This window comes from Podarcis cretensis, assembly GCF_951804945.1.
Source record: "Podarcis cretensis genome assembly, chromosome: 15".
In the NCBI taxonomy this organism is placed as follows: Eukaryota; Metazoa; Chordata; class Lepidosauria; order Squamata; family Lacertidae; genus Podarcis; species Podarcis cretensis.
In genome coordinates, this window is record NC_137185.1 from 13,694,511 (window position 1) to 13,720,945 (window position 26,435).

The 26,435-nt window shown below is 46.4% G+C and overlaps 1 protein-coding gene across 1 annotated transcript in view; it reads left to right on the forward strand.

The window, feature by feature from the left end:
• Positions 1–7,877: 7,877 nt before the first annotated feature.
• Positions 7,878–26,435, forward strand: part of YWHAG (tyrosine 3-monooxygenase/tryptophan 5-monooxygenase activation protein gamma) — a 28,639-nt gene continuing 10,081 nt past the window's right edge. The window contains exon 1 of the mRNA XM_079955878.1: positions 7,878–8,407. Within this exon, the coding sequence (XP_079812004.1) occupies positions 8,321–8,407 (87 nt within the window). The 5' untranslated portion in view covers positions 7,878–8,320. The remainder of the gene's footprint in view (positions 8,408–26,435) is intronic.

Below are 26,435 nucleotides of genomic sequence, written 5' to 3' on the forward strand. Positions count from 1 at the left end.
AGTGTGACCTGCCACATGTGTTGGGCCGATGACATGTTGGGGCAGCCCCAGGGTCGCCATGACAGCCCCTGAGCCAATCACCTTAGCATGGACATTGAAGTCCCCAGAACCAACAGTCTGGGAGTCCACAACATCGCCTCCGAAACCAGCTCTGTCAGCTCAGGGCAGGGAGACTGCTGGGCAGCAAGGTGGGTGGTAAACGAACAAAATCCCTAATCTGTCCCAACTGCCCAGTCCAGGAACGCACATTCTAGATCCCCCCTCAAACTGGAGAGAGCCTAGAGAATTTCTATAGGTTACAACAGCTACCCTTTCCCTCCTCTTGAGTCTGCCCTGATGCTGTACTGAATACCCAGGTGGGCACAGCTGGGTGAGACCAAGACCACTCTGCTCACCCAACCCAGGTCTCAGTGATACAATTCATATTGGCCTTCTCATCCACAATCAGATCATGGATGAGGTAGGCGTGACTCTGAGCAGACCTGGCAATCAGCCACAGACCTGAGGGCTGGCTGGTAGGACCACTGCGACTTCTCAGGTTGGAGGAGGGGCTGGCACATGGCACAGTCACTAACTGCCTGTGCCAAGTGCCCCTTACCCAGGCTGACCCATCCCTCACCCCATAACTCCCCCTGCCCAGAGCCACTGTGATTGGGGTCACCCCTGATCTCCCCAGCTCCTCTCTTCCCAGGCACATCCCACATCTCCTAATCTAAAAAAAACAACAACACACATAAGTTAAAAATCAGTTAATAATAATCTGTAACAGCCCAAACAACTAGGGCAACAGCAGTAGAAACCTCCAATAACGCCCCCCCCCCCAAAAAAACAATACCCCAACCCAAAATCAAGGAAGGCCTTTAAAAAAAATAAAACCAAGACAGTCCCAGCAAGGGAAGCCCAGGGTTTGCAAAAGCCACAGGGCAAATAGGGCGGTAGGTTGGCATTCTTGCTGTGGGTCTGTCTGGGCAGCAGGATTATCCTGACCCTCTGGGTGCCGACTCAGGGCTTCTCCCCTCTTTGCTGAGTCATTCTGCGGAATCTTTTTTCCCCCTCTCCTCCAGACTGCAGCACTGAGCTGCTGGCTCCCGATGAAAACTAATGTGTCAGTTAATTGTTCTTTATGGCCCCGGTGCTTTCTGGCTTCATCCACACCGGATCCATCTGCAGAACAAGCGGCTTGTGAGGAGGAGGAGGGGGGGGGGGTTGCAAGGAGCAGAAAGAATCCCAGAGAGAAAGAGAGAGAGAGAGAGATGCAAGGGAGAAGAGATTGCAGCACCAGGGAGGGATTCCTCTCTCTCCGCCTCCCCCTTCCTGCTTCTCCCTCACCCTGCTCTCAGCAAGCCAGCAGGCCGGAGATGAAATGCAGCAGGAAATCTGGGCCAAAGAGAAATGGTTAGATCAAATCTGCTCCATTCCTGCGGTGGCAGCGTGGTGCCTTGTTCTCAACAGAAAGTCCATCTCGTCTGTGTCTGGGCACAGCTAGGGGTGCATTCTGGAGCTCTGCAGCTTTCAGGTGTGGGGCGGCAACGGACCCAGCAGAGAGCAGCAGATAATGGGGGCAGGAGCAGACCAGCCCCAGTATCAGCACCTGGGACAGCATCCTGCCTGGGTCTTAAGCTTTTGCCAAAGGGTGGGCGAGACTGCCATGTACACGGTTACAGATTCTCAGCTTCTTAAAAGGATATTCTTTTCCACAACAGCATACTGCTTATTCACAGAGCAGCAGAAGCAGCTCCCAGGTTGCCAGGTGTCCTTGTGGGGAAGAGTCATAGCTCAGTGACAGAGCATCTGAAGGTCCCAGGTTCAATCCTTCCTGCACAACATCTCCGGTCAGGGCTGATAATTTGATGCCAAACAGATAAGCAACTCTTTGACTTTTAGAAGACATTTGAGGGCAGCCCTGTAAAGTTTTTTTATATATATAATGTCTGATATTTTATTGCATTTTTATATTTTGCTGGAAGGAGCCCAGAATAGCTGGGGCAACCCAGTCAGATGGGCGGCATATAAACAATATCCTCCTCCTCCTCCTCATCATCATATCCCCTGCCTGAAACACTGGGAAGCTGCTGCCAGTCAATGCATGTTGAGCTAAATGGACCAATGATTTAAGTATAAAGCTGTGTTCTCACGGTTCTGTGATTTAAGAAAGATTGCAAAACGACACATCCTCTCTTGTTAAAATCAAGGCCGGCAAACTGTTTCTGGTTTCTTCTCACCAACATATCAGGCACGCAGAAACACCTGTGAAGCATGGAATGGTCATGAACATAAGAAGCCCAGAGCATAAGAAGAGCCAGTGCTGGATGAGGCCAATGCCCCCCCCCAGTCCAGCATCCTGTTCTCACAGTGGCCAGCCAGATGCCCCTTCTGGAAAACCCACAAGCAGGACCCTGAGCACAAGAGCCCTCTCTCCTCCTGAGACTGCCCCAGAGTGAATGTGTTCCTCAGCAGATGAAAATGTTTCCCACCCCTGTTCATGGGCCTTGGGTCTTGTGATGTGAGACCCTTCAGCTGGAGAGGGCGAGGACAAAGCATAGAACCAGGGATGGCCTGGGATGGGTATTGGCTCTGCAGGGTTTCAGACATTAAGGACAGACCCTACTGGGAGATGCTATTGAGGGGTTTCAACTACTGGCACTGCAAAATGGCCATTTCTCTCTCTCTCTCTTCCATGTCACATCCTGTCAATGGTTCCTTCGGCTGGGAAGAGCTGCTTGCCTTTGATTTACTCTGCAAGCCATGCAGACTTCCCTCAGCCGCTCCTGATTGGCTGCCGATCTCTACGAGAGATTTTGGGGCCACTACACAATGCACCTCCACACCCCCGTCCTCAGCCATCTCTCCAGCTCTTGCACTGCAGCAAATGCAGAGAGAGAGAGAGAGAGAGAGAGAGAGAGAGAGAGAGAGAGAGAGAGCTGGCTTGCATTGCAGTCCTCAATTAGTATGACTTGCAAAGCAGACTGGCGATTCCACTGCAGTCTCGGGGGTTGCAAACAAGGCTTTCCAGAGCACATACACCAGGATTGCTCTGCTGCTGCTGCTTGTTGCTGCTTGCTACTGCTGCCAGGATGCAGCAAGGCCCCAGCCAGCAGCCCCAGAAGATGGACATTTTACATGCACAACACAGAAAAGGACGGTGGTGGGTCCCTAGTCCTGCAGAGCCTGCAATCTCTTGCAGGTGAGAGACCTGTTTTTGACTTCCAGGGTGACTCAGGGCCCCTTACTAGGTATTTTGTGCAGGGATGCAGATCTCCTGCACCCCCCTCATATTTACCCCTCCCTTTTTTGCTTTGCTTCTAAGATGTTGGATCTGCTGCAAAGCTCAGTACCTCCCAGTAGCTCACCATCATCATCGTTTCTTCTTCTCCTCCTCCTCCCTTCCCTCTGCTTCTGCTGCTTTGCTTACAAAGCGATATATTGAGCTAGTGTGGCATAGTGGTTAGAGTGTCAGACTAGGACCTGGTAGAGACCAGAGTTCAAATCCCCCCTCAGTCATGAAGCTCATAGGGTGACTGGCTCACTCAGTGCAGACTACCTTGCAAGGTTGCTCTGGGGATTAAATGAGGAGGGGGAGAACCCTGTGTGCCACCTTGAGTTCCTTGGAGAAAAAGGTGGGAGATGATAGATAGATAGAAGATGATAGATAGATAGATAGATAGATAGATAGAGGGGCTGCCATCTCTGCTCATGTTCCTTTCCTACTCCTGTTGTCATGCAAATCCAGGATTAAATGATGCAGCACAACAAATGCTCCAATGGTGACTGTATGATGACATGTTTATGTACATCTTGGTAGGGAAATGTCTTGGACCTGAGGAGCCAATTCTTCCCATCCTCACCCCACAGGCCAAATTTGACAGGTCGATGAGGCCACACACCTATCAGTCATTGGACATCATTGTAACACCACCCACTGTCCCGCCCACCTGTCAAAGTTAGCTGGGGGGGGGGCCAGGGGTCTGCCAGTCTGCCTCACCAGTGCATTCCCTGAGGGGAACGCACTGCCGATGCAAAACCCAGTAGGATCGAACCCCCTCACCATTCTGCAGTTTCACACAGTGACTTCAGTCGGTTGACAGTGGCCGTGGTTGGAAATGGCCTCATGGGCCAAATTGGACCTGCTGGCAGGCCAGAATTTGCCTGTGGGCTGGAGGTTCCCCACACCTGGTCCAGGATTCAAAGCCCCACTTAGAGATGGGGTATCCCATCATGGTCATATAGGTCTGCTCTGTCCTTCTCCCTTCCATCACATGCTGTTCCATCCATTGTACCCAATGAAATCCACCAGTAAAATACACATTCTGCATGCATCTTTTAGGGAAAACATTTGTTTTTGCATGCACATTCTATGCACTGAAAATGTGTTGCTAAATGTGGAGGGGTGCATCATCCAGCTGGGAGCTTCCTGTCCTTTTGTCTGTCTTGTGAATGCCATACTGCTCTAAGTCCTCTGCAGGCTTTTATTTTGGCTTCCCTTAAGTGCACTGTTTCACTCTCAGTTCAACGATCGTCCCCTGGGGTTTGGCAGGGCTGAATTTCTAGGATGATTGCAGTAGGGGCGTGCCTTGAAGGTAGGTGGGCTGACAATCTCCCACCCGGTCTGTCTGGTCTCCACCTGCGATCCTGTCACCCCAGCAGCTGGCTGGCTGCCTCTGCACCTCCTCCTCCTCGATCATCTAATTGGGACACCGCTTTGTCACTGTTCAGTCAGCTGCACAGGAGACCCGGGTGGAGACAGATGTCCAGCCTGTTTGACACTGCATTCCTGCCATGCACCGTGATGATGCAGGAGGACAATTCAGAGTGCCTTTCTGACACGGCGTTGACAATTTATTTATTTAAAGAGTTTATATACCGCTTAATTGACGTCACCTCTCAGTGGCTTACAAAGATAGGATACAAAACAGCAGCTAGAACTTATGAAATTGGACATCAATGCTTGCTGGAATTGGGGGGGGGGAATCAGGAAGTTCCAGATGTCCAACAAGGAGGGGGCTGTCAGACCACAACTGGAAGGGAGTTCTGTAAAATTGGGCCAACAGTATTGTTACACGCCACCCCAATCAATGCGCCAGGGTTTCCCAAACCTGGGTCTCCAGCTGTTGTTGGACTACACCTCCCATCATCACTAGCTAGCAGGACCAGTGGTCAGGGGTGATGGGAACTGTAGTCCAAAAACTGTTGGTGACCCAAGTTTGGGAAACCCTGCTCTGAGCAGTGAGGAACTCCAGGATGTGCTTCCCTTGAAATGAAGGTTAGTGAAGACTGTGGCGTTTTTAGCATATATGGAGGGGCTCACAGCATTAACACCTCCATAGATATTGCTTCCCCTTTAGGGTTCCAGAGGAGCCCCTAAGTCCAGCACGAAGCAAGCATTTCTCTGTGTCTCCGGCTTCTAGCCTGCTTCCAGCTCCCCCTCCTCCATTCAGGCTATTGTTCTTCTATCTAGGATCACATGGCCACCAGGTGATTATCCAAGTGAGGAACATTAACTTGGGTGGCTTTGAACATGGACAACTGTGTAAAGAAGCATTATCATTAAAACTGCTCGTAAAAAAGTATATCCTGTGTCTCATAATACAGTTGTAAAAGGTTTGACTCTTCAGAGATCTTACAAAAACCATGGCTTATGAGCAACTGTAGTGGCATTGGGGGGGGGGGATACACTTCACCAAATAATGGACCCATATAGGACCACAATGATGTATTATGGTATTATGAAACAAGGAATTTGCCTTTCCTGCAAAGCCTTTGCATGTAGATGTTCTTACTGCAGCCCTGGAAGACTCCACATGTCTGTTGCATGGACTTATGGCTGGATCCTGCACCTTCAGGGTTTGAATTTTCAGGTGGGCAGGAAGGGCGCCACTACCAAAAAGGCCCTTCTTGGCAGTTCTCAGCATACTCCTTTTCACCAGAGAGCTGTGGCCCAATTTCCCAGATATTAGATTATTTCCAGTGTTGATTTTGATGGCAGTGGAGTCCATGCATGCCTTTCTTAAAAGTGGTGCAGGCACTTAGCAGGAGTGTGATCTCTCTTGTTGAGAAATAATCTTTCCAGTTCCTGAATATTTTGAGCTTCGTCCAATTCAGTTCTTTGAAGGCTGCTTGCAGGGTGCAACCTCCAGTGCTGAAGCACAAGGTTTGTCATCGCTTGACTATAGGGCTTTTTGCAAGGGTGGGGGGAGAATTTCTGGAAAGGCTTGGAGGCATGTGAGGAGAGTCCTTATACTCAAAGAGGTTCTGCCTTTTGTCCACCTCATGCTTGTGCATGAGACTTCACATCTTGTCTCCTTGTTGAAAAATGTCATGTAGGAAAGCAACTATTTTAATAATCATATATAAGAGGGGCACAGTGGTGTCAGGCTTGCACAGAAGGACTCAACACTGCAGCATTTTGTTGTTGGTTCCATATACAGCTATTTCCACATTATTTTATGTTCTTGTATATTGATCTGTAACTCTAGAAGATCCACTTGTCTTTCTCTTTCGCTTGAGTCTTGTTCTGCCGGCCGATGGGTTTTTGCTTGTACTGTACTTATATACCGTATCTGGGTATTTTGGGAGAGAGGACATTGGCTATATTATTTGTCTCTGAATGCACGTTGCCGGGAATCACAAGTGTGGAGAGTGCTGTTGCAATTTGGTCCTGCTTACAGGTTGGGTAAGGCTAGGATCACATCCACACCATGCATTTAAACTGCATGGCTTCCCCCTAAGAATCCTGAGAACTGTAGATTGTAATGTGTGCTGGGAATTGCAGCTTTGCGAGGGGCAAACTATACTTCTGGGATTCTCTCTAAAGGTGCTTTTAAATATGATTTCCATACATCGGATGTACAAAAATACATGCCAGATATGGAAAAGATTAGATTGGATGAGGCTTTGTCTTCTTCAGAAATGGACTTTGTCCTATTACTTCTCTTTTCTTCTTTCTGCTGAAATGTCTGTATTATGATTTGTCAATGATCCCGTGTTGGGAAGATATTTGCAGAAGGTGGGTTTTCTTGGGGGGGGGGGAATATGTTGTTCTTTTTGTTCTTGTATATTTGAAAACTTAATAAATATAATTGAAATATGATTTCCATGTGTTTTGAGTATGCGGTATGGATGTGACTTAAGGCAGGAGAGATCGGTGTTTGAATGATACCCAATGAGTGGCTTTGGGTGGACATTCTGTATCAGCCTAACTTGCCACAGTGGGCTATTGTGAAGACAAAACAGAGCTTCATTGGAAGCAGAGGGAAGGTTATAATGAATTTAAAATAATTAGGTTACTGTGACAGGACCAGTATTTTGTACTATAATCAATTTAATATGATTTGATTTAATTCGGATACTAACGACATGTTTAATATTTGCATCATGATAAATACATGAACTGCACTGATGTTAAATATACGTTATACACACACACATTGTGTGTCTGTACATATATGAACACAAAACTGTATGAATGTGTACGTATATGTATATATACGTATAAAGACAATATATTTATATACGTATAAATACAACTTTTCATACTAATAGCGAGGCACGCGTTGCTTTATGGGAAATGGAGGCTCCCTCTCAGAGGGCTTTCCCTCAGACTCAAAGCGTGCTTTAACATCCCGGACAGAGAGCAAACTACAACTCCCATGGTGCCCTTCGCGTAGGCGGTGGGATAATCTTTGTGAGGCGGTGGGGGTGTGAGCGAGGAGGGAAAGAGAACCGCGCGGCGGTTTGGCGCCTCTTTCTTTTCCTTTAGAAGGCAAAGGAAAAAAGGGCGGGCGGGAGGAGCGCGCGGCTCCAATAGGGGCTCTGGTGGGGAGAGGGGGAGGCGGGGTCTACGTGCTGCGGGAGGATCCCTCAGAGGAGGGGAGACGGGAGAGGAGAAATAGGGGCGCATGCGCACGCCGCCCGGGTGCAGCCGCCGCAGCTACTACAGCCCGCTGTTGTTGCCGTGCGAGAGAGCGAGAGCAGTAGCGGCGCGAGCGTGAGGGGGGAAAGAAGCGAAAGTCCGTCTCGCGCTCAGGGAACAGCGGCGGGAGGAGCAGCAGCAGCAGCAAGCAGCTTAACCGCCTGCTTGCCTGCTTCGCGCGCGCCCAGCGTTCGGCCGGCCCTGATTGGCGCGCGCGCCTGCCTCTCGTTTTATTGCCACCCTTCCTTCTTTCCTCTCTCTCTCTCCCGTTCCTCCTCCTGTTTTGTTTTTGCGTTTCTCTCTCACCTTCAGCGCGCGGTCGGGATAAACGAGAGATAGCTTTGCTGCCAATATTATTACTACTGTTATTTTGATAAAAGTCCAAGCCAAGAATTAATAAGAAGAAGAAAGATGGTGGACCGCGAGCAGCTGGTGCAGAAAGCCCGGCTGGCTGAGCAAGCCGAGAGATACGACGACATGGCGGCTGCCATGAAGAACGTGAGTCTCTTCTCCTCCTCCCTCCTCCTCCCGGTTTCCTCCGCTGCTGCTGCCGCTGCGGCCGCCACCGCAGAAGGGCCTTCCCTCCTCCTTTTCCCCTTTCCCCTCCCTCCTGTCTGCCTCCTTTGTTGGGGGGGGGGTGTGCCACCCTTTTTTATTGAGAGAAGGGGGAGATTTTTTTTTCCCTCTGGGGGGAAATTTCTGGGAGATATTCTTATAAGGGGGGATTCCCAGCTTCCCCACCCCAATTTTCCTTTTTTTTTTTTAGTGGAGGGGAATAGGATGTGTCTACTGGTTAGTATTCTTCATTTAGTGGGTCAGATAATTCACCCCTCCTTAATGTGCATAAATATATTAAATCAAAATGTTAACATACAGTATTGATTATTATTGTAAATTAAAATAAATTACGTTAATCAACGTGTAGAATATATTGCTTCTGGTGGATATTATTGGAGATAAGTGAGAGAATTTGCAACCGTTCCCCAGATTTGTTCAGTGACTGAAGGAGGATAACGTGCCTTTTCTTTCTTTTGACATGAGGAGGGGGCATTTTTGGTAGGGTGAGATAATTTTGTCTTCCTCACACCATATATTCATTTATTGGATGGGGAGAGCGGTGGTGGCAATTGACAGGGTTTTTCATTATTAAGAGAAATGGGAGAAATGGACTCATATTAATTTATTGGGAGGGGGAGATCAACATATTGGCAAAAAAAGAAAGCTGTGGGGGGGAGAGAAATGGACATGATCTCTGAGGAGAGTGTATTCTATGTATTATTTCTTGCACAGAAAATGTGTTTATTTTTGAGTAGGGGACCAATGCACTTATTTAATCTGCATGCTTCAAAAGCATAAATGCTTTGATTTGTGGTGGTGGTGGTAAGCAGGGGTCTCTTTTTCTCTGTCTTGAGGGTGGGAGAAATAATTCATACAAAGGGCAAAGGGAAGAAATTAAAGGAAGGGGGAGAATGTTTCCACAGAAAATCCCCCCTCCCAATTTTAGAATGTATTTAGATTTTCTGTCTGCTCCATGCCATTGATGAATTCTCTTCATTTTGAAAGGGGGGGGGGCAGGTGCTGCAACTGGCTCTCTGTGGAGGCATTTTGTGTGTGTGTGTGTGTGTGTGTGTGTGTGTGTGTGAAAACACACACACACACACACACACACACAGGTCCTTCTTGTCCATCCCTTTCCTTGCCCCGTACAGAAAATGCTTTGGGGAGTGAGTAAGGAGGTTTCTTCTTCTCTTGTCACTCCCATTCTCCACCCCACCTTGCAAGCATTTCCCCTGGGAGGTAGAAATGGCCTTGCAGAGCCAAGCCCTGAACTCTTCTCCTGCTCCACCATGCCTAGAGCAAAAAGAGATTTGCTCTCTCTTCCCCATGTGCGCAAAGGATAATTCCCCTGCTTGGGGTCAGTGTCATCTTTAACCATCACCACTGGACCTCACACATTCACACACACAGATATCCATACATGCTGCCTGCATTCATATTTTGGTAGGGAAATGCAGCTTCAAAAGGTGCCTTAAACAATAAAAGCAGCATTCCTGGAATAGATGCCCCTCCCTGAGTAAGTGTAATGGGAAGGGACCATGATGCTCTCCCCCCCCCCCGGAGATGCCCCTCCCTAAAGTTGCAATTCCCCCCTTTTTACAGGGATGCTCTTTCCTGTCCTTTTCCATGTCAGTCTGTCCCTGAAAATGCTTGGCCACCCTATGCATCCTCTCTTACCATCTTACACACTTTGCTTGGTCCCTGCTTCCCCAGATTTCTCATTTATCCCTTAGGGCACAGTGCCCCCCATTGAAATGTCCAGGTACCATTTTGACCCCCTTGGGTGGCTCTTTTTTCCAAATGCTGCTCTGGGCTTAAGGTGCTCTCAAATCCCCTCTTCCCCTGGAGTACCTTCAGTGTTTCAGAGGCACCTTACACACCAAAAGGCATGTGCTTCTATTTCAGGTCTGATGGGGGGGTTTGCTTTGTAAGATTAGGCGCCATCCTCTTTGGACGAAGTAAAGAGGATTTCCTCTTTTCTGCCTTATCATTGGGCCTAGTTAAAAATGGTTTCTCTTCTGCTTTGAGGGAGAGAAGTGGGGTGGTGGCGATGACAGTGCAATTTATATATGGGTCCCCTCTTGTTTCACCCTGTTGGAGAAAAAAGTGAAGGACAGAGTGTAACCTGTGCTGTGTCCTCTGCCCCCTCTTTATCTCTCCCTCCCTGGTGCTTGGGCGGTGCCTTTCCCATGAATTCATCTGCTGTGCCCTCCCTACCCCCCCAACCAACCCCACCCACAATCACCTACCATACCCTCTCTTAATCTGCCTCATGACAGGGCAAGGAACTGTCTTCATTGCAAAGAGCTGGCCTTAAGATTACAATTTTGGGGGATGTAAATGATCTGCAAGGCTTCCACCCTATCTTAACACACTTTTGCAGAGTGGTATGGTATTACAGGGAGAAAGCTCGAATCAGATATGTAGGTTAACCAGTAGGCAAATCTTTCCCTAGGGTTATTTCTCTCTCCCCTCACCCCGTCCACTATTATACATTATTCTCTCAGGTGAGAGAAAGGCGTGCAATTCGGAAAGACCGGTGACTTCAATCTCTAGCAATCTTAGTATTTATCTAGGTTAGCTTTTCAAAAAGGGGCTTAAGATAGGATGACGTGCTGTTAATTTTTATGTTTTAAAACGACAGCTGTAAATGGAACAGTTCTTAAATTGTGCAACTAGGGTATTTTTTTTTAAAAAAAAAATACAGGTGGCCTCTTTGAGTGTTCAATAAGTAAAAGGGGGAAAAAAGAGAGAAATCTTTGATGTGATCTTGCAAACAAAGCGATCGTAGGAGGCAGTATCAAGTCATTCCAGAAGATTCTGCATTTGTCATATTGCAGAGAGGCTAGACTGGGTGGAGAGAGGGAGGGAGGGGTTGCTTTAAAGAGGAGAACGGTTCTTTATATTTGTCTTGTTAGTCAGGTCTGAGCCTTTAAGAGAAGCCAGCGTGGCCTCTGTCTCTGATGAATAGTGAATACCGATCCAGAATTGTCGCAGTCTTGCCTGGGATGCTGCTCTGTCTCCCTGATTGCACCATTTTGTCGTAATATTCGTTTGTCAAGCATGTGAAACTGCTGAAGCTTAGCTAGGAGCAGAAGAAGATGCAGCTAGCAGCATAATTAGGGTGGGGAATCAGCCTAGTGGCACGGTAGTGCTGTGTTAATATTTGAGCATCCCTCTCTGCAGGATGATTTGATGTCAGTCAGTGCTTACAGAGTAATCTCACTGAATGCAAGGGGTAAAACTCTGTATTTTAAGATCTGTGCAATTTCATTTTATGACTACCTTAAGACTGATACTTTCAGCAACCCTCTATTTCTGTTGCTTTATTGCTGTAATTGCCTTAAATGTACCTTAGCAAATAAATCTGTGTAAATAAGTAGAAATGCTAATCTCTTCTAAAACAGTAGCCTGGGATGTTACAGCACTTCGAGTCCAGCTGTGTTAGTATCTGGGTTGGTTTTTTGGGGGAAATCTTTGCTCACTGCTTCCTCCTAGGGCCAACACAAAGATCTGGCCTGCTCTACTCAGAAAAGAAAATTTAAAGCCCATCTTAATGGACCGGGGCTGAGTTAACACTTGATATTTTTCTCCATCTCCTTTTGCCACTGTGCAACACTATTTCCCTCTACCCCACTTCCAACTGTGTGGGAGACTTATGACCTCGCACTCATTTCCGTAGCAACTCAATGATGTCACGCATAAGAGTAGAAGCTGCAGTGCACCCAGGTGGTAGCAGAGAGTGTACAAATGGCATTTGTCCAAGGTGATGCAGAAATGTAGTGATTGAATTTGGATTGACACCTCTCCTGTTGGAATGGACAGTGGACTTTAGGTCCTCATTCGCTTCTGCTTTCGCAACTAATGCACTTAATTGTCTTTATTGCCATCTATACCGTAGTTAACCATTCACTTTTTTTGCAGTAGGCATTCATTATTAGGTCTCTTCTAAGATCCCCCCAAAATTGCTTCTCCACTGCTACAGTTAAATGCACCCACAGCCTAATAGTTAGTCTGAGCCTTTAGACCAGGCATAGGCAAACTCCGGCCCTCCAGATGTTTGGGACTGCAATTCCCACCATCCCTAGCTAAGAGGACAAGTGGTCAGGGATGATGGGAATTGTAGTCCCAAACACCTGGAGGGCTGGAGTTGCCTATGCCTGCTTTAGACTATATCCTGATTGTAGTTTGTGGTTACTTTCTAAGAGAACTTGTCAACATGGGCAACTATGGCTTATTGAAGACAGTGCACAAAATCATGCTGCTGGCATGTGTCCTCTTTTACCTGAATGTAAGAAGAGCCATGTTGGACCAGACCAAAGCCCATCTAATCCAATGCCGTGCTTCCTACAGTGGTCAACCAAATGCCTACAGGAAGGCCACAAGCAGGAGCTGAGCACAATAGCACTTTTTTCACTGCTGAATGCCCAGCAGTGGGCATTCAGATGCATGCTGCCTCTGTTCCCTGAAGGTAGCATACAGTGATCAGGACTGGTAGCTCTCGATAGCTTTATCTCCCATGAATTTGCCGAAGCATTAATTTGCTGGGCAGTGTGTATGTACTGTCCGGATGGAAGAGCTCAGAAGCATGACCCCCTCTTCAAGACTTTGCTGCATCTGCTGGCTGGTCAAATATTAAGGCAGTTGGGTTAGTATGAAGGCAACTCGCTGCCGCGAATTGTCCTCTGCTAAAATGGAAGGACCACAGCATACATTCTCCTGCCCAGACAGTGCCATTGGCAGAATTTCCTTAAGCTAGCAATTGGCACACTTGCTAGTCTAAAAGATACCAGGGCCTGCATTTAAGGTTAATACAAGTTTAGTTTGTCCCTTAGCACACCTGGCAAGTGCTGGTTAAAAGTACCTCTTCAGCCTTGCCTTTGACGCTTGAGATGTGTTTATTTGGGACCCACCTTATTTCTGTGATTGCAAGTTGCTTTAAACTGTTTATAACATTCTGTGTTTTAATTGTCGCAACCCACCCTGGGGCCTTAGGTAGAGGCGGGTGCGGAATAAATCGTTGTCGTCGTTCAAGGTTGGGGGTCTGCCATTGCTTGCAAGATTCCCCATGCGTAGGATTCTGATTTGCTTTGAGTATAAAAGGTGATAGCTGTTTTACAACTGGAATGAAAGGGTGGTTTGTGCAAGAGCCTTTAAACTGAGAAGGTTGCCCATCCCCAACCTCAAGAAAAATCCCCCAAGTTTTAGAACCTAAAATTTAGAGGTGTGATATGTTGAAAGCATGTTTGATGTGGATGCATCAGCAGTTCTGCTTCAGGATCGACTCCCATGGCCTGCCATACAGCTGCCTATCGCAGGATGCCTAGATCAATATCCATTAGTTGTAATGGAGATAAAGCCTCGCCCCACCCTGACTCCTTGCAGTCCCTCTAGAGCTGGAAGTCTTCCCAGCTCCTAGTTAAAAAGAACTGCACCATGCCTAGGTGTGACATCTAGCTTTGATGTGCTCTAGCTGGATAATTTATGGAATTTATTCAGATTTCATTCAAAAGTGCAGGGTAAATTAAAGACCAGGGGCCATTATTTTTTTAGTATCTCTGCCTCTGAAATAAGGAAATGCAGTCACTGCTAGCTTTGCAGTGTTGTTGTTTTTTTGTACGCATTAAATGTCAGTGTCCTTTAAACCAGTGTTCCACAAAGTGGTGGTCCACAGACTGGTGCTGGTCTTCAAGGCATTGGGCTGCTGGTCCAGGGCAGCTCCACCACAACCCAGATTGGGTGGCATGTTTCAGGAACCAAATATGGTACCAGTCCCTGGGGCATGGGTGGGTGTTGCTGGTTCACCACATTGGATAGTTTGAAAAGCATTGCTTTATACCACAATGAGATAAAATCTTAACAGGTTTCATTGACCTCAATACTAGTACCGCATCTTGATTCAGCCTCCTACGTTCAAAGTTGTTATTTCAGTGTATGAGTTGCTTGCTTCACCAAATGTATAAAGATTTATAATGATTTAAAACCTTAAAAGCCTATTTTAAATCAGGGAGGAGAAGAGAACCATTGCAGTGCAGTAAAAGCCATACAAAAATTATTATTGTTGTTTATTGAATTTTTATATCCCCCTATATACCCTAGGACAAATCCCTAGAACAAACCCAGTAAAACAGCACCTGAAATGTTGCCGTAAATCTTAACAAATATTAGTGGCTAGTCATATCACCTAAAGGTGCTGCCCTATTTCCAGCGTTTGGGAGAAAGTGCTAACAAGCGATACGCATCCTTTGGGATGAGATGTACAAGGAAACCTTTTTCGAATGTTTCTCTGTGGCCAAGTGTCCAAAATGTAATAATAGCATTAGGGCAAAGTGTGATGTTACAAGTGACCTTTAATGCACCCATACGCCGAGAGCGCTGCAGCTCTACAAAGATAGATCAAAAAGCTGCCCTTTGCGGCTACCAGTCCGTTAGGTCAGGAAGCAAAACGCCACGGGGAGTGGCCAGCCTTGGCCGCCAGCCAGTGTTTCATTCTTGCCAGAATGAGATCGTCCATGAAGATGGAAGTTCTCTGAGGCCCTGGGTAGTAGGAGCACATTATAGGATCACTTCCCTCTTAAGAGTAACCAGTAAGTAGATTGTATGGATGAAGCAGTGATTGTGAACAAGAAGCAGGCCTCTTTCTTGCCCAAAGATGCCACTATTATGATTATGATTATGATTATGATTATGATTATTATTCCAAGATGGGATTCAGGACAGCTTGCAACATTAAAAAACATGATAAAATGCAAAGTAATAACAAACTAGCTAAAAGCAATACTGTAGTTTTCGCCCCATAGGACGCACCTAGGTTTTTTTTTGGGGGGGGGGAAATAAAGAAAAAAATTATTTTCCCCCCAGGCACGGGGCTGGCGCGGGGGAAGCCCGAGCTACCCCAGCCCCCAGAACAGCCTGCTATCCGCAAGCCTAGGGAGCCGCGTCGGTCCCGCCAGGCTTGCGGACAGCTGTGCGAAGCCCGGGTGCGCTCTTCGAAATGCAGGCAGCTCTGCACAACCCTCCGGAGCCCGGCGCGGCTTGGCGCCGGGCTCCGGAGGGTCGCGCAGAGCTGTGCGGACCCCGGGAGGGCAGGCAGCTCTGCGCGACCCTCTGGAGCCCTGCGCGGCTTGGCGCCGGGCTTCGGAGGGTTGCGCAGAGCTTCCTGAAGCCTGGAGAGCGAAAGCCACTCGCTCTCCAGGCTTCAGCGAAAGCCTGTATTTCCCCCATAGGACGCACCCACATTTCCCCTTCATTTTTGGAGGGGAAAAAGTGCGCCCTATAGGGCGAAAAATACGGTAATTAGAATACATCAGAGACAAGTAATTTGCTGTGACAGCAGCCCCCAGTGGTCAGCCCTGTCTGCTTCTCAGTTTCCAAAGGCCTGCCTGAGCAGGAAGGTTTTAGTCTGCCAGCGGAAGGATAGCACGGAGGGAGCCAGTCTGACTTCTCTTGGGAGGGAATTCCACAATACCAAGAGCAGCCACAGAAAAGGCTATTTCCTGTGTTACACCTAACCATGCCTCTGATGTTGATGGGACCGAGAGAAGGTGCTCACCTGAGGATCTCAGCACCTGGGCAGGTTTATATAGGGGAGGCCTTTTAGGTCATCTGTTGCTGGGTAATTTGAGGGAAAGGTTTTTGTGTAGATGAAGGGGGGGGGGGAATAGTTGCGAAGTCAGCTTGACTTTATGTGGTTTCTAAAAATGGCAGTGGGTTAATTATTTAATGAAGGAAACCAACAGTGACTGGCCTGGTCTAGCGATACATTTTATCCACTTGGTAGCATTGTATGCCTAACATTACGCTGTGTTGGTAAGGATGTGTTCCTTTTTAACGTTTTATGCTTTAGCTTTGCTGAAATGCTCCGTTGTCCTGCAGGCATCTTTAATGTTTTCATAGTTTGCGTGACATTTTGTAGGCTGCACTGTCCTGTCTAACCTACTGATGGCACTCTGTTGAAGTGAATGCTGAACAAAGATGGTATTTAGTTTCCCTCCAGCTATGTAGCCCTGGTTCCGCAGATCACAGAGCTTTCTGGCCTTTGGTGTCTTGATACTTCAGTAATTGGTCATACCTATAGATCAGGATGGGACGCAGGTGGCGCTGTGGGTTAAAGCCTCAGCGCCTAGGACTTGCCGATCGAAAGGTCGGCGGTTCGAATCCCTGCGGCGGGGTGCGCTCCTGCTGCTCGGTCCCAGCGCCTGCCAACCTAGCAGTTCGAAAGCACCTCCGGGTGCAAGTAGATAAATAGGGACCGCTTACCAGCGGGAAGGTAAACGGCGTTTCCGTGTGCGGCTCTGGCTCGCCAGATGCAGCTTTGTCACGCTGGCCACGTGACCCGGAAGTGTCTCCGGACAGCGCTGGCCCCTGGCCTCTTGAGTGAGATGGGCGCACAACCCCAGAGTCTGTCAAGACTGGCCCGTACGGGCAGGGGTACCTTTACCTTTACCTATAGATCAGGATGGCCCAAAATCTCAATACCAAGTAGGCCGCAAGAGTACTTCAACATGGAACCTGTGGGCCTTGTGCTGTGAGGGGAGGAGTAAGGCCAAAATTGGATGCCCCAGGCACCAGGCATTTGGAAGGCAGGGCCCTAGAGTCCTCCCACTTTCTCCTCAAAGCTGGGAAAGTGCTATCTAGGCTTTGGGAAGGAGGTGGGAGGACTCTAGGACCCTGTCAAGAGTCCTCCTGCCTTCTTTCCAAAGCCCAGCGCCAAATGTTTCTGAGGGCCCCCCCAAAAAGGCATCGAGGGCCACATGTGGCCCCTGGGCTGCATGTTGCACCACCCTGCTTTAGACAGCAGCCTCACTTGTGTGCCCCTTTCAGCCAGGTACATTGAGAGGAACCCTTGGCCCTGCAGATGTTGCAGAGCTGCAGTTTGCATCATCCTTGGACATTGACCATCCTTGCTGGACTGGGGGGAGTTGGAGTTCAGCAACATCTGCAGCACCAAGGTTTTCCCCCACCTGCTTTAAACCCTAGCTGTGTGTGCTCCTTTAAAGCATGGCTAAGCTTAACAGTGGTTTAATGTGACATGTCTACTGGGCCCTTACGTTGGGTGGGCCAGAAGAACTGCAGCAGACTGTGCTGAAAGGGGAAGCACTGGTCAGCTCCTATTTAGGTAGAATGCAATATCCTAAATTAATTCCTCAGTATGATACAGCATTTGCCTTTTTACCTGCTATATTCTCACCCTGTCTGCACATGGTTCTATTGGGTGGCTTTTGATTGCTCATTCTTTGTTCCCGTTCTACACTCTGAACCTCTCAGTGAACCAGAGGAGGAAGAGACATTCCTAGTATGTTAACTTTGTTATTAGCAAGAGCATGAGATGCTTCTGCAAACTAATGAACAAGCTTGAGAGAGCTGATTGTCTGCTTCAAATTTCAGTGTGACATTTTCCCTCCCCCCTGCAATGGACTATCACAGCTACCCCTCTAGAAATGGGTTTCAGAACTGCCTAAGTTTTATTGGGCATGTGTATAGCAATCTTTTGCCTGGAAGTGCGGGAAAGGAGGTACCAAAATACACAAGCCTTGAGCCTCCTGTTGAAAACACACAAGCCTTGAGAATTGTTGAGATTTCCTGACGTTAGAATATCTGAGTGGCACAGAAATCTGCTCAGTCCCATATTGTTAACATCTAGTGTGTCAGCTCAATTAAACCTCTTGTGAATATAAAATCTTGGATGTATTTTACTGAATAATTCACTTAAAAAAAATGTTCAGGGCATTCTAAACTGTAGGCCCGTTTAAGTGTGTGCTGGGTGCATACATAAATGGCATCTGTGGAATAAAATGGAAGCTTCTGTTTGAAGTGGCATCAGTGTTAGAAATCAGCCAGGTGCGTTTTGCAACAGGCGTCGTTCCACTTGCGACCACGTGGAGATCTCTGGATGCCAGATTGGCAACTGACATCTCCATCTGGTTGGCTTCTCCAACTTTCTTATGCAGGTAAGAAGAAGAGCTCATTTATTGCATTTATAGCCCACCTTTTTCTCTAAGGAGTACATGGTTCATTCCCCTCCTCTGTTAATCCCGACAACGACCCTTGGAGGTAGGTTAGGAGGCTGTGAGTGACTCCAAGGTCACCCAGTGAGCTTCCATCCTGACTGAGTGGGGATTCGAACCCTGATCTCCCAGGTCCTAGTCTGACACTCTCGCCACGACAGCACACTGGCTTCCTAGAGTCCTTCTGCTACTGGCAGCTCTATAAATCAAGTAGCTAAATAAATAAATATGGGGCAAGCAAAGTGTCACTTAGAGAAGGATCTGAAATCTTTCCCTTGAATTGGTTTTATTCTGGATTGTTGTATTTGATATTTTAATGTGCTGTAAACCACATTGAGGTCTTGTCTTTAAAATACAGAGTGTTAATGAAATGAATAGCAATAGCAACAACAAATTTCACTGGCGGGAAATGGCGCCTGGGCATTCTGCTGTGGCGACCGTAACCTAGGTTTAAGGTGCCATTTGGCAGTTAGCTTATATATCTTGAGTTCCCAACACTGAGTGCAATTGGTTGGTTTTAGAACTGACTTCTGTGTTCTGGCTGCAATGTTGCTCACCCCTTAAAAGAGGAGCCACGACCCACTTGGGATAAAGTCTTAATTTTGCAAACAGCTGATTGAGGCAGCTGCGCTGGTGCTGATGGGCGGGGCTCCCTCAGGGCTGGCAGGAGGACAAAGGGATGTAAGGGGCTGTGTTGCTTGAACACCTGAAGCCTGCCTGATCACCGAAGCACCTCTTGGCTTTAGCTAATGACCCAGGTCATAAATGTGCAGAGCCAGGCTATTAAGCGGAAATGTGTAGGCTTAAAATTATTATAGGCCATTGAACTTGGAGACTTTTACAGGCAGATTCCCTTCCCTTCTCCATAGTAACAGCACAGCTTAGTTTAAAGCTTGAACAGAATATACTGCTGCATCTCTCTCCCCCCCCCCCAATATAAAAAAATAATTGTCCCTCTCCTTCACCCCATCTGGCTCCCTCCCCTTTGGTTTCAGATAGTACATGGGTAGAAGAGTCTAAAAAGCCCGGGACACAAATTTTCACAACCTTCTAATGGCTATGGTGCCCCATATACCAGAAGTAATGTTACCTCTGGAAGCATATACTTGATTCTGACCAAACTAAACCTTCTAAGCTGGCACTAGCCAGTGTGGTGTGTTGATCAGAGTGTTGGATTAGGGGCTAGAAGACCAGGGTTCAAATGCTTTACTTGCCCTTGAAGCTCGCTGGGTGACCTTGGGCCAGGCACTGCCTCTCGGCCTAACCTACCTCTCAGGGTTGTTGTGCAGATAAATTGGGGATGGGGACAACTGTGTACACCATCTTGAGCTACTTGGTGGGATATGAATACTTCTGCATCTTTTTTCTTGCACCAGAGTCACAATGAGAGGTGAGTTACACTTCTTGGGAGTATTCAGCCGCAAGTAAAAATAAAAAGGAAGAATAAAGCTGTCCTTCTGCAATGACCACCAGTCTTGTAAAGACCGCAAAAGTTTCTAGTAAAGGTTTTACTGTCCTGCAGTGGTGGGGATCTCCTGTAGCAGCCTGGTGCATTTCTATGCTGGAGGAGGTTTATCTTTTTGATAGTGCCCCCCCTTTTATATTGCACACAGAAGCGGTCAGTCCGGCCTCCCATCAGGTCGCTTTCCTGAGTGCAATTCTGGGTTTGGCTACCTGGCAAGTGGATAGATACAAGGTTGTCTTAGGCAGCAAGCAGATACTGCCTGATGGGTAATGTGAAAATGTCAGCAAAAAAAGCCAGATTTAGTCAAGCTTTTAACTATGCAATACTGTTGCTATGGAGAATGACTTGCTGGGCTGTTGTAGTCTTGAGTAAACACTTCCTCCTTCATTCGCGTGACAGAACCAGTTGCTTGGATGAGCGCTGTGTCATAAACTGGTTGTGTGATCTCCAGCTTGTCCATGTGATAAAAGATGGTCAAGGCCAGGCATGGCCAAACTTGGGACTCCAAATCCCATCATCCCTAGCTAACAGGACCAGTGATCAGGGATGATGGGAGCAAGTGATGGGAAGCAAATAACTTAAGAGGTATTGTTTTAAAGAAAAAGTTACAGGGGTTTTAGTGCAGAATAGTGTATTCTTCTCAGGCTGAAAGTTCCACACCAATCTTGTTAACCCTGTGATGCTGACCAATCGTGAGACACCTTTGTACTGTTGGTGATCGTTTCAACGTTGCCAATAAGCAGATAGTCCTTGTAGGAATGGTGGAATTGGGGCATTCATTTGTACATGGGGGGGTTCCTCCTTAAGAATGTCCCAAATAGACGAATGGTAATAAAAACAAGCCAATGCAAAATTGTGCTGCAACAGCTATTTAAATTATTATATGCCTTACCTTTACTCTTATTTGGTGTCTGTCCCCTGGTTTACAAGTAAACCGGGAGTCAAATGAATTTTATGAAACTTAAAAAAAAAAAAATTGAAAGCTTTCTGGGGGAAATTGTAGTAGTAAAAAAAAAAATGTAGTCATAAAAAAAACACTTCTCTCTACCTCTGTGTGAATAGGAAAGGAAGAGGCAGGGTCTTGAAGGCAGCTGGCCAGTGAAAGCAGGTGAGCATAAGAAAAGATTTAGAAGAGGGGAGATGATTGGGGTGGAAGAGAAGGTATGGGGTGGGAAATGGCAGGAGAGGAGAAGGTCACATAGTTGGGAGCTGCGGAACAGCAGAAATGAGGAGGCTGGGCCTCCCTGTAATGGATAACTAACCATACATTGTCTGCAGGTTTCTGTAAATGTACAGTACAGTAACATTGCAGAATAGCAGTGTCAGCTGACAAGATTCAGCTCCTTATGAAGATTTTTGATGACACAAGGGAACGTCTTGGTCCGTTTCGTGGAATCATGAACAGTTATGAACCTTGGGAGGAAATTCAGGAACCTCCCTTGGGAGGAAGTTCAGAATTGCCCCTGAGAAGACCCTCAATCATAATTGGTTTCTGACACTTTGTGAGGGGTTGGCACCCAGAGGGCTCATACGGCAGGAGTATGTATGGTCTGCTGTCACACTGGTTATTTCATATCAAGTTGAGACGTTCCTTCAGACAAGCTGGCTGTGTCTTAAACTAGCTTCTGAACACTTTCAAGGGTGAGAAAATGTAAAGTGTGCTACAGTGTTCCAATCCTTGGTAGTTGGCCAGAGGAGTGACACCGGTAGAAACACCGGTCGGTAGCGCCTGCTTCTCACTTTCCAGAGGTCCAGGCTGAAAGGGTTTCTCTGAAGTGTAGCTACATTTTGTATTTCTTGGAATTTATTGTATGTTTGGCTTTCATTGTTGTCCCCTCTCTTTGTTGGCTGCTTTGCATGCTTTGGTATTAAGCAGTGTATATAAATATATAAAATAAATAATAAAAAATAAGCCACACTAAATTCCCAGCTAGCAAACAACAAAAGCCACTATAGCATTTTAAAGGCTGACTTTGCAAGTTTTCTGGTTTTAAAGCATTTCATAGCCTATTAAATAAACGCCTAAAAGCGTGAGGAAATCAAACAGCCAAGTACCCCGTTGTTCTTAAATAAGGTGGGTGTGTCTTGTAGCTGCAAGCTGAGTTTGGAGCAATTACTTTTTTACATCTAAGAGTCCAGAGGATATTGAAATACTCTGGTGTTGAGTATTTCAGTTCACTGCCAACTTCAATTTTGTTTTCCTCAAATCTCAGAATGCTCTTTCTGCTGCCAGTGTTTCTGGAAAATTAGGCCTCTAACCCTTTAGCAGTTCCCAAATTAACGCTCTCAGTGTGAGGTCATATATAATTCTGGGTAGGGTAGGGTAGATCAGATGCCATTAAATACCATGGTATGGGTTCCTAGAGCAGTGAATCAAGGTCTAAGTTTGGATAACTGACTAACTTCAGAATGAAGTCTCAGAGGATGGGACTTCTGTCAGTAAAGTGATAGAGATGTGCATATATATATATATATATATATATATATATATATATCATTTGCAGGTTTAGAAGAGGGTTCCTGTTCTGATCTGCATTAAATTCAGCTTCACCTCTTCCATTTGCAAAGGCAAAAAACTTCATTCTTCCCAAGCGATAAACACCTGTATGTCATGATTCATTTTTCCTTGGTTCTGAACTTTTGAAATTGAGACAAGGCACTTCTCTGTTCAGGCAAGCTTCCAAATATTTTATTTAATGTACTCACTAAGTCAAATTCGCATGCTCATTAGTTAATGGTTAAATATCTAAGAAGTGTTCAGCCATATATTCATTATCCACTAGTTACATTTGTGGTTTAGTGGATTAGAGTCAGATTTAGTCGGGGCGACTTTGATTCAGTTAACTGCTTCACTACAAAATTCATTAGATGACTCTGCTTGATGCAGCCTCTCTTGGAATTAATTGGATAAATTGGGGTATCCTTCATCCCATCTACCAAAAGAGAATGATGAAGACCATGAGATGTTTACTCGCCCTTTCTGTGATATTTGTCATGAAAAGTAGCAGTGAAAGTAAGAGCCACTGCCCAAATCATGCTATGCATGAAGGAAATTTTGACCTGCATATCTCAAGAGAGGGAATTTGGTCTTGAAAAACTCAAGAGGTAGTAGACAGTAGCTGTGCTCAATGGACAAGCACTTGTCTCAGTTTGGCAACCAATGTGAGGGAGCAGCCGTCGGCTTAGGAAAGAACATATCTTCAAGATTTCTGAATCGGGAATGGGCTTTGATTTAAGCAACCGAAATCTGCATTTGCGATCTCGTAAGACAATGCAACACTAATCAGCACGTGAATTGTCACTTCATACGAATAGGTTACAGTTGTTCTAATTGATTGGAATTTTGTCATTCAGGTAGAGAACTATTAAAATTACTCATCCCCTCTGATGGAATCAGTTGGCATGCTCGGGTCTGACTCATTCCTGCGCCTACTCATAAGGTCTTCAGATGTTGGTTTTCTGTTATGAGTGCATTTCTGCCCCTTTGAACAAAGATAGTAACTGTGCCAGAGGCCCTCAGTGTTTTCTAGGAATGGTGATCTTGAGGTGGAACAGGAACTCCCAAAAGCATGCTGTCTTTTCTCCTAAAAACACTTGATTGTAAGAATGTGCTTGCGGCAAGGTGCAAGAGCCTTAAAACATGGTCATATCTAGTGTGGGGGAATCATTTGCTGTAGGAACTCAGGTTAGAATAACAAAAGCAAAATGACTACAGGAAATATTAATTGCTGTTAATTGCCACCCTCTGACTGTGTGCTTGTACTCCTTTGAGCTCTGCTTCTCTGATCATGTGAGACTTCAGCTTTGCCGTTGCATCATTCTGTTGCCAGTGAATTAACACTCACCTGTTTTTATACAACTATCTCTTCGTATAACATAATGCAGAGGAACGGCCTTCTCAAATTGACAGATGTAGCACAGCAGGCCGTAATAATAAGTCTTGCCTATGGTGTCAGCCCCTAGGTGCATGGATGCGAAACCTAATGAAGCGGAAGGCTGTAAAGATGGTAGGATCATAGAATTGTTGGAATTCTTCCAAGAGTTGGAAGGGACCTCAGTAGTCATCTAGTCCAACCCCCTGCAGTTCAGGAATCTCAGCTAAAGCATCCATGATGGATGGCCATCCAACCTCTGCTTAAAAGCCTCCAATGAAGGAGATTCCAGCACATCCTGAGGGAATCCATTCTGCTGTCAGACAGCTCTTACTGCAGAAAGTTCTAACTGATGTTTAGTCCTTTCTTGTAACTTTAAGCCATTGGTTTGACTCCTACCCTCCGGAGCAGGACTAAAGAAGCTTGCTCCATCTTCCACGTGACAGCCCTTAAGATATTAGAAGATGGCTGCCATATTTCCTCTCAGTCTCCTCTTTACCAGGCTGAACACACCCAACTCCTTCAAGCGCTCCTCATAAGGCTTGGTTTCCAGGGGCTGCAAGTTATTGGTACCCACTGATTAACTTAAAATACAAAAGCCCCCTGTTTATATTGTGGACCAGTTAACTCCATAATTATTGGGTCGCCTGCTTTGGGTGTGCATGTAGTCCCCCCCTGCGCGCGCTCTCTCTCTCTCTGTGTGTGTCATTGTTTTGTTACTATGTTTTGATTTGATTTGATAATGAAATGATTTTAGAATGTTGTATCATTTTAATGTTGTTAGCCGTTCTGAGCTTGGCTTCGGCTGGGGAGGGCGGGATATAAATATTTTTTTAAAAAAATATTATTATTATTATTATTATTATTATTATTATTATAACGTATTTTTGTGTTTTTATATTGTAAATTGTCTTGGGTCCTCTGATGAAGAGGGGTATAGAAATTTAATAATAATAATAATAATAATAATAATAATAATAATAATAATAATAGGGTGTGTGTGTGCAAAAGGCATCAAAACTGAGTTTTTATCATTCAGCGCATTGTTAAAATGACAGAGCTGGCTCCCACAGGTGGCATGGATGGCTTCCAAAGAGGGTTGGACGGATTCATGGAGGAGAAGGCCATTGATAACGTCTAGCCATGATGAAGGCTGTGCCCTGCCTCCGCAGTGGGAGGCATCAATGCTTCTGAAGGGCAGTTGCTGGAAACCATAGGAGGGGAGAGGGCTCTTGGGCTCAGATCCTGCTTGTGGGTTTCCTACAAGCATCTGGTCAGCCACTGTGAGAACAGGGTGCCGGACTAGATGGGCCACTGGCTTGATCCAGAAGGCTTTTCTTACATTCTTATTTTCTCCAGCATAAATGCCCAGACCATGGCTCAGCAAACTAAGGCCCACGGACCGGATCATGCCCAGTTGCCTTCTGGATCCGGCCCATGGACGGTCCGGGAATCGCCACGTGGATCTCCAGCGCGTGCGTTCTTTCCCTCTCCCTCACACGGTGGCAGCGCCTCCTTCCATAGATTATAAATGGCAAAGGTTGCAGTTATTCCATTTGCTTTGCCTACTTTAAAACGGTTCATTCAAAACTTTTTACAGAATGTGAGTGATCTTAATGTCCTGCCCAAAGTCTTGAGGCTTTCCCAAAAACAAAGGCCATCAAGAAACTTTGCATGAAGCACTTGTACAGGTGGAGAGAACTTTTGTAGTTCTGGTGGAGGTGAATTGACTATAACTGTACGCCGGCTAGTTACACTAAAACTCCCAAGACTGATCCCTCCTTGATTTGTCTGGGGGAAGAGTAGGATGCAGGCAGTTGCAACTTTAATAGTTCCTGAAATTAGAGCAGAAATCCCTTTGAAAGGGGACTGGTAACTGTATCTCTGCGACAGGCTTAGCATCAGGCCATCATGTTGGGCTCTTGAGAGATACTCAGTTACACAGAGTAGGATGGCAGGTTTGGCCGTTTCTCAACCGGTCCTTAAAGCTTTAGTATGTTCAGTACAGTCATACCTCGGGTTACAAACGCTGCGGGTTGTGCGTTTTCGGGTTGCGGACCGCACCGAATCCAGAAGTACCGGAACAGGTTACTTCCGGGTTTTGGTGCATGTGCAGAAGCACAAAATGACGTCACGCACATGCGCAGAAGCGCCAAATTGCATCACGCTGCGGGTTGCACGGATCACGTTCGCAACCCGAGGTATGACTGTATTATGGTTTGAAACTAAACTGCTGATTGGAAAAGCTACTTGTCTGGTATATTTTTTATCCTGACAACAAAAAAGCGCCAGAGGTCCCCTTGCTTTGTGGGACTTTATTTGCCAGTGAACATGCAGAGCATTAGAGACATCCCAGTTATTCAGTTACCTGCCTGATGCAGAATAGCATTGTTATTATTTTGGAGAAAACAGAGCTGCACGTTAATTTCTTGATGGGTTTATCTTCCGCTCCCAGAGTGTTCTTCTACCAGGCAGAGGTCACTGGTGTTCCTGGACTTTCAAAGGGAGTTGTTCTGATGTGACGCTAAACTGCAATGAGTTTTTTTACCTAATGTGGGACTCAAACTCACAACCCTGAGGTTAAGAGGCTCATGCTCTACCAACTGAGTGTTGGCTGCCCAAAT